This window comes from Gobio gobio, assembly GCF_949357685.1.
Source record: "Gobio gobio genome assembly, chromosome: 18".
Classification (NCBI taxonomy): Eukaryota; Metazoa; Chordata; class Actinopteri; order Cypriniformes; family Gobionidae; genus Gobio; species Gobio gobio.
Genome location: NC_137111.1, coordinates 19958112 through 19967367, shown reverse-complemented (window position 1 = coordinate 19967367; position 9256 = coordinate 19958112). Strand labels below are relative to the sequence as shown.

Genomic DNA, 9256 nt, shown 5'->3' with positions numbered 1-9256 from the left:
AATCATGCCCTCATTTTTTTTTGTGTTTACATACCTAATGCTAGAAAAGTTACCAAGTTTCATATCATTCTGATGAAGCTGTGATTTTAAAAAAAATCCAAATGTGGTTCAGAGGTTCAGTTTTTCATAGGTGTGTGTGTATGTGTGTGTGTGTGTGTAAAAGTGTGCGTGTGTGTGTGAGTGGATGTGTCAATATCACACTCTTGATGTTTTAGAGTGTCACCCCTTTACTGCTGTGTACTTTTTATCAGCATTGTGGCCGATTTGTAGATTGTACACACACAAATTCTGTGAATTTTTGTGTTTTTGCAGATTCCCATTCATTTCCTATGGGGGTAATTTTTGACCAAAAAGCACAAGTGGGAGTCATTTTTTACGACCACTTAGCATGCTCAAATCATGCCCTACATTTTTTTTGGGTTAACATACCTAATACTAGAAAAGTCACCAAATTTCGTATTTTTCTGATGAAGCTGTGATTTAAAAACAATTCAAAATGTGGTTCATAGGCTCAGTTTTTCATAGGTGTGTGTGTGTGTGTGTGTGTGTGTGTGTATAAGTGTGCGTGTGTGTGAGTGGATGTGTCAATATCACACTCTTGATGTTTTAGAGTGTCACCCCTTTACTGCTGTGTACTTTTTTTCAGCATTTTGGCCGATTTGTAGATTGTTTACACAAATATTCTGTGAATTTTTGTGTTTTTGCCGATTTCCCAATCATTTCCTATGGTCTGTCATTTATGACCGAAGACAATGAACGCTACTTTTTTTTTTTTTACGACCAATTAGCATGCTCGAATCATGACCCCAACTTTTTTGTGTTTACATACCTAATACAAGAAAAGTCACCAAGTTTCATATCATTCAGATGAAGCTGTGATTTTTAACATTTCAAAACAGAATTTTTTTTCCCGTTCAGAAATGACCCAAGTGCACCAGAGGGTTAAACACTGGCAGGCACACATATATCTGTCTTTCTTTTCCACTGTCTAGGCATTCTGTGCGATTATTAAAGGGTAACTAAACCCTAAACCAACTTTTTTTAGTTAATGATCTGTAATACTGGGGCTTTATTAATGCTGTTCATTGATTCGAGTAAATGTTTTGACATTTGAGTATAAAGTGTTTTAATTCTATAAAATATGGTGTAAAACCGCCAAAGTGCTGCCCTCTTAAGGTTGAACCGTGGCTACTGCAGTTGAATTTTCCTATTGGACGTTGTGGTACATCGTGACCAGAGCCATAGAGAGAGAAATGTGTATTGTGTAGTTTATTCTACATATGTTGAAGCAATATAACAAGCTCTACAGCTCTGACATCACCGTTTCACAAAATATACGGATTGGCTGTATACACGAAACCGCAAGGGTGTCGTTTTCAGATTTATCCACTTTAGGACCCGGTTTCAAAAAATAGCGGTTTCAGTCTCCCAAAACGCCGGATCCGTGTGGACGAAATGCCAATACGATAAAAAATGTATCCGTATACAGTGATACGCGTCTCCGTGTGGACGGGCCCTGAATTCAGGCTTTTATTCACATATTAATATTCATCAATGCACACATCAGTTGTGGTAAACGGAAGCTCAAACACGCTTGCTTGACGTGCGAGAACCAATGAGGTTCATTCTTGTGTTACACAGCACGTTTGAGCATTCACAAGAACCAATGAGGTTCATTCTTGTGTTACGCAGCACGTTTGAGCATTCACAAGAACCAATGAGGTGCATTCTTGTGTTACGCAGCAGGTTTGAGCTTCTGCAAGAACCAATGCGGTTCACTCTCATGTGTTACACAGCACGTTTGAGCTACCGCAAGAACCAATGAGGTTCATTCTTGCAAGAACAGTTGAGCTTCTGTTTATGTTTACTGATCAATGTCAAAGATCATAGTCATAGATATATATAGAAAGACGGTTGGTTCACTCCTATTACTCATAAATAGGAGAAACTGCAACATGCAATATGGTGGAATATGTCCCGCCTTCTAAAAAAAAGAGCCAATCGCTGATTGGTAAAGTCATTGTGTCACTACAGCTGCTGTTAGAAGGTCTCGCTCTTAGGACTGCACATGCGCATTGGCTGGTCTAGCCTGAAAAATAAGCTTTTTTACATTATTTGAGCATAAGAAAAAATATTATGGGGCAGTTAATGTCAGATTTTGTTGTTGATTTGAAATATGTTATGTTATTTAATTGTTTGGCATGTAGCTGTTAAGATTTCAGGATTCCCCCAATCAAATAGATAGGACTTGGTCTTAGATGCCCAAAAAAGCATTGCAAATATGGCCGTTGAGTGAACAGACTTTCTTTAAAAGGGACTTTGTCAAAGTTTATGTAAATAAAAGCCTAAATTCAATGTGTTAATCATATAAAGCCAGTCTAAACCGATCAATTCATATGGATTAGTTTTACGATCTTTATGAACTTTTTGAAGTGTCGAAGTGTCAGCTGTCAATGGAGGGACAGAAAGCTCTCAGATTTCATCAAAATCATCTTCATTTGTGTTCCGAAAAGAACGAAAGTCTTACAGGTTTGAAACGACATGAGGATGAGTAATTAATGAGAGAATTTTCATTTTTGGGTGAACTAACCCTTTAATTAACCTTCTAAATTATTTTAGGATTTAGTTTCATAAGCATAAATTATAATCAAGCCACTGTATTCTTTTTAAAACAAGATATGTTTTTAGACTTTATTAATGGATCATCTTGCAAAAGACACATTAATTTCAGAAAACCGCAAAACAGGCCAATACTATATATTATAAATACATTTTTACACACTTTTGATCTTGCATCAGTTCTCTGGAACTTAGCAAGTTCTCTTATCATTATAAGTACAATCCAAAATAAAAATCTATATGAAATCAATCAAAAGGTGTTCGCAAGCAATATGACAGTAATTTAACCACATTAAAGAACATTAAAGAACGCACACGTCAGAATACTGGAGAATTATGGCTAGACAAAAAAAAAATTACAGATATGCACAGCATTAAAAAAAAACTTAAATAATAAATAAATCAGCATAAGAATTTCAACCCTTTTTTATGTGTATCAACAAAAATATTTGTACCTTTTTAAATGATTTCAAACTAAACCTTGAAAACCTTTTTTTGTTGTTGAATTATTCCAGACAGCAATGCAAAATGACATGCAAATAAACCCTTAGTTAGTAGCAAGGGTCAGTAGTAGAGACGGGTTAGCATATCAGACTACTACTATCAGTTAAACATGACAATTACTCTAATGACACAGAATCTATTTGGCATCATAACACACTCAATTGAGTCTTATAGAGCATCAGTATTTCTCTTTCTGAACGACAAATGAAGATGAGTTGAGAGAAGATAGAAAACTGCTTTACAATATTTTTCATTCCAGTTCTGACTGGCAACCACACCTAGTTAAAACAGGACTCTAGTAGTAACTACACCAGGAGTTAATGTACATATTCATCATCACTGAGATCTGAATCGTCTGCATCAACTTCCCCTTCAATCACGGATTTCTTCCCTTTACAGCACGAAACAACCAAACCAATGAGAAAGACCTGCAACACAACAAAAGACACATTAGGGCTATGCCAACGCTACTACTCGCATGATATTTCATCAATACTGCAGGTCCTTGTAGTGATGTTTTATTATCAACTCTTTCCCCGCCAGAATTTTTGATCATTTTCGCACAAGTTTCATGGCCCACAGCATATTTTGTTGTATGAATATCTAAACAATAAATCAAAAGAAAGAACAGACCCTCTGCTTAAAAAAAAAAAAAAAAAAAAAAGCTTAATGCATTCTTTTTTATCAGCACAGATTATGGGCAAGTTTCATAAAAAATCTACATTTTGAGCAAAAAGCTGAAAAATAGTTTTTGTCAAAGGCTTCATCTGGATTGGATTCAGAACAATGATCAAACACAGATGGAGCAAACCGAGTTCATCAACACCCCAAAGCTTCACAGTCCTGTAGTAACATTAAACAGTTTTATTTATAAGCTATTTAATGTTGATGATCGCGTTATTTTACATATGCACATGATTGCATATGATATTGCTTGTTTCTGCGTCTTCTTTCATGTGTTTTGATCAGGAGATTCAGAACTCTTTCAGAAGATGGGTCATAGCGCCCCCTACCGTATAGCAGTGAAAACACGTAAAGCTGAAAAATTCTGTCAATGGCGGGGAAATAGTTAATATTACTTTATTTATGTGTTCATTCATATGATTTCTTACAGTTCAAATAATAAAGCAAGTCATTTAAAAAAGGAACATTTTAGCAAATGGACTACTTGCACAGAGCTTCATGACACTTCCGTTTTTAAATAGTACAGCTAATTTATTTCCGGTTATGTATATTTTCAATCTGCTGTAGTCACCTGGTTGACTAAACATCACCTAAAATGATTGTCCGCAAGAAGATTTAAAAATCTGGACATTTTCAGTGACAGGAAAAGAGAGATTGTTTACTGTGTAAAGAATTTTCCAAACTCAACGGAACAAGAAGTTTTAATCCAACCCAAGCAGATCTGAGAAAGCAGCGGCTGTTAAACATTCAGTGCTTGTCTAAACTAGTGACCGTGATACTGAAGTGCGTGAGACCTGACAAATAGATTTTTCATCGTCAATCGTTTTATTCTACACTGTAAAAAAAGTCTGTCAAAATAGGGCACAATGTACTGTATACAGTGAGGAAAATAAGTACTTGAACACCCTGCTATTTTGCAAGTTCTCTCACTTAGAAATCATGGAGGGGTCTGAAATTGTCATCGTAGGTGCATGTCCACTGTGAGAGACATAATCTAAAAAAAAAAAATCCAGAAAACACAATGTATGATTTTTTAACTATTTATTTGTATGATACAGCTGCAAATAAGTATTTGAACACCTGTCTATCAGCTAGAATTCTGACCCTCAAAGACCTGTTAGTCTGCCTTTAAAATGTCCACCTCCACTCCATTTATTATCCTAAATTAGATGCACCTGTTTGAGGTCGTTGGCTGCATAAAGACACCTGTCCACCCCATACAATCAGTAAGAATCCAACTACTAACATGGCCAAGACCAAAGAGCTGTCCAAAGACCCTAGAGACAAAATTGTACACCTCCACAAGGCTGGAAAGGGCTACGGGGAAATTGCCAAGCAGCTTGGTGAAAAAAGGTCCACTGTTGGAGCAATCATTAGAAAATGGAAGAAGCTAAACATGACTGTCAATCTCCCTCGGACTGGGGCTCCATGCAAGATCTCACCTCGTGGGGTCTCAATGATCCTAAGAAAGGTGAGAAATCAGCCCAGAACTACACGGGAGGAGCTGGTCAATGACCTATAAAGAGCTGGGACCACCGTTTCCAAGGTTACTGTTGTTAATACACTAAGACGTCATGGTTTGAAATCATGCATGGCACGGAAGGTTCCCCTGCTTAAACCAGCACATGTCCAGGCCCGTCTTAAGTTTGCCAATGACCATTTGGATGATCCAGAGGAGTCATGGGAGAAAGTCATGTGGTCAGATGAGACCAAAATAGAACTTTTTGTTCATAATTCCACTAAACGTGTTTGGAGGAAGAAGAATGATGAGTACCATCCCAAGAACACCATCCATACTGTGTAGCATGGGGGTGGTAGCATCATGCTTTGGGGGTGTTTTTCTGCACATGGGACAGTGCGACTGCACTGTATTAAGGAGAGGATGACCGGGGCCATGTATTGGAAGATTTTGGGGAACAACCTCCTTCCCTCAGTTAGAGCATTGAAGATGGGTTGAGGCTGGGTCTTCCAACATGACAATGACCCGAAGCACACAGCCAGGATAACCAAGGAGTGGCTCTGTAAGAAGCATATCAAGGCTCTGGCGTGGCCTAGCCAGTTTCCAGACCTAAACCCAATAGAGAATCTTTGGAGGGAGCTCAAACTCTGTGTTTCTCAGCAACAGGCCAGAAACCTGACTGATCTAGAGAAGATCTGTGTGGAGGAGTGGGTCAAAATCTCTCCTGCAGTGTGTGCAAACCTGGTGAAAAACTACAGGAAACGTTTGCCCTCTGTAATTGCAAACAAAGGCTACTGTACCAAATATTAACATTGATTTTTTTCAGGTGTTTAAATACTTATTTGCAGCTGTATCATCCAAATAAATAGTAAAAAAATCATACATTGTGATTTCTGGATTTTTTTTTTTAGATTATGTCTCTCACAGTGGACATGCACCTACGATGACAATTTCGGACCCCTCCATGATTTCTAAGTGGGAGAACTTGCAAAATAGCAGGGTGTTCAAATACTTATTTTCCTCACTGTAAGTATGATGGAATTTTCTGTATTGGTTCTTTACAGGTGTTTTACCTGTATTTTGAATTACACATTGCATTAGTTTGTGTTTTAAGGGTTAACAGGAAATTCCGATTTAGTCCAAGATTAATATGGCTTCCAGTTCGACCTCGTCCACATTCGACACGGTGCCATTGAGTGTTAAAACGCGAAAGGCGAAGCTTGAATTCACGGGTATGTCCCTCTTTGGCTGATGTACTTTCAAGATGGAGATCATAATATGATCAGCAAGAGAAAAACATTGTTAATGAGAAGACGAGCACTGGACTGCTGCAGGTTAGTGGGGAATTTATTTATTATTCAGAATGCACAGTTGGAAAGAAAATATATTTATAGGAACATTTCAGCTGGTTAAAGATGATTCATGTTAAAGGGATAGTTCACCCAAAAATGAAAATTCTGTCATCATTTACTCACCCTCAAGTTGTTCCAAACCTGTATGAGTTTCTTTGTTCTGCTGAACACAAAAGAAGATGTTTTGAAGAATGTTTGTAACCAAGCAGATAGAGCAACCATTGACTACCATTGACTACCAAAAATACCATGGTAGTCAATGGTTGCTCTATCTGCTTGGTTACAAACATTCTTCAAAATATCTTCTTTTGTGTTCAGCAGAACAAAGAAACTCATACAGGTTGGTACAACTTGAGGGTGAGTAAATGGTGACAGAATTTTCATTTTTGGTTGAACTATCCCTTTAAAGGGCACAAGATGTAATTTTCTCCACTAGACAGACCTGTCACCTGGGGGGTGCAAATGACATATTTCTGAGCGTGACTTAAAGAGAATGACACATTTAATATTTAAAAAATGATTTTATTTACAACACGGAAACGCCTGGAACTCAAGGAAGTGTTGTGACGCATGACACAAAAAATAAAAGACTGACAGTAGGGGTGAAACGGTACACAAAACTGACGGTTCGGTACGTATCTCGGTTTTGAAATCACGGTTTGGTACGAGTTCGGTACAGCAGTTTTACAAAATTGCTTTTTAGATTTAACAGTGGTTTACTGAAGAAGAAAAAAAGTGTCTGTCCTTGAATTAATAATTATATCTAAAAGTGTATTGAAGATATTGCTGTAAACTATATACAGCATAAATGTAAACATCACATAAGGCAGTTTTTGCATTAACTTCTAAATCTAATTATAAAATAGTTTTTTTTCTCCAATTCGTTGTTGAAATATAATAATTTATACACAGTGTCTGTCATTTTCATGACAGGTTTATTTAACATGCATGAAATATCAAGACATCACTAACAGGTTAAGTAGAATATAATGAATATATAGGCTAATATAGAGCATATATTTAGTGAAAGAGTCGATTTCTCTAATGAATACAATTCTGTGGACACTGAATGACTGCCTGAGGTAACGTTAAATGTGATGCTAACGTTACATGACATTGTTTAGTTTACAAGCAGTTATATATCCGCCGTTGAAACACTGATTTAGCGATTACACCACATATATACATGACAGTAAGTTGTAATGTCATACCTCAGCACACCTTCAGTTGGTCATTCATGTTTATTCTTTAGTAAGAGATGATCGATCGCCTTCACAGATGATCGCGTTCACGGCCGCTTGAACTGTGATCATGAAGTGACCAGTCACGCCATATAGAGCGTCAAAACGGCATTTATCGTTTGAATTTCGTGATAAAATGAACTGAATACTTAATATGTTCGTGTGGGAACTCAGAATGAAGTGTGTTCCGCGCTTCAAACAAGCCGACTGTCAACTGTTAAAGATTGCACCCGGAAACCGTTCGGTAACGTTACACGCGTGCACTGAACCTACCCCTCCCAAAACAAAAACTCTCCGGTTCTACGCGATTCACGTAAATGACCCAATTGACCAAGAAAACGGATTGTCGCCGAAAAGCGACAAGTTTGCAGGTGTGACTAGAGGTCGCTTATTCAAAACACAGGCGTAGCTTGATGACGCCTTGATTTCGCAGAATCATGGGAGCTGTCGTCTTCACCTCTACAGCCGGTGGAAAAGAATCCTACAGGACTCGGGCAGAAATCATATTCATGGATGAGCTAATGTATTAAATATTTATTAACGTTCCTGTAATATGAAGAAGGATGGAGCGGTGGCCACTGGAGCGATTGCTAATGAGAGACAAGCGCGACACACGGCTCGAGAGCAGTGGAGCTTTTATCATGCCGCAGACGAACACTTCTGCTTCTTCTGGTCATGTGTATGTGGAGTAACGCAGCGATGTTTTATCATATTAGATACATTTAAGCGTGTTGAAAGTTATCTTATAATGCAACTAGTTGCACACCGGTCCGTGTCCTGGTTAAAGTTGCTTATTTCTCTGGATTTAAAAATTAAAAATTACAACAAAATGTATAACATTGTTCTAGTGGTTTTTGGATATTTTTATCCAAAAATCGTACATATTGTGCCTTTAACAAAGAGAACATGATTCATTGTTTAAATCAATTGACAGCCATCAAATGTAGTAATAATCTGCGTCCTCATGTATGTAGGTGCGCTCAATGCTGTTACCGGAAACTCCCGAGTTGTAATAAGTAGAACATGGAGGTAGTCGTGCATTCATGAACTTACCAAAAGGAAAGCCCAGTTGCCAAAATAGTAGATGGTGCTGAAGAACCAAAACTTGTGCAGGAACAGGTATGATCTTGTTACTGTGCACTGGTCTGTAAAACAAAATGTGAAGAAACTGTCCTTTAATTTAAGACATTTAAACTGTTACAAATAAATGCTGTTCTAAATTCTCTCTATTTATCAAAGTCATGATTTCAACTAAAATATTATGCAGCACAACACTTTTCAACATTGATAATGATTAGAAATGTTTCTTGAGCAGCAAAAATTGGCTAAAAATTCAGCTTTGCCATCACAGAAATAAATGACATTTAAAAGCATACTAATATAGTATCCTCGTCCCT

General features: G+C 37.5%; 1 protein-coding gene across 1 annotated transcript in view; it reads right to left on the bottom strand.

Annotated features, from left to right (window-relative positions):
- Positions 1–417: 417 nt before the first annotated feature.
- The window catches only part of lmbrd1 (LMBR1 domain containing 1), a 144138-nt gene continuing 135299 nt past the window's right edge, over positions 418–9256 (bottom strand). Inside the window, exons 15-16 of the mRNA XM_079843086.1 lie at positions 8913–9004; positions 418–3551 (exon numbers count right to left, since the gene is read on the bottom strand). Of these exons, the coding sequence (XP_079699212.1) occupies positions 3441–3551; positions 8913–9004 (203 nt within the window). The 3' untranslated portion in view covers positions 418–3440. The remainder of the gene's footprint in view (positions 3552–8912; positions 9005–9256) is intronic.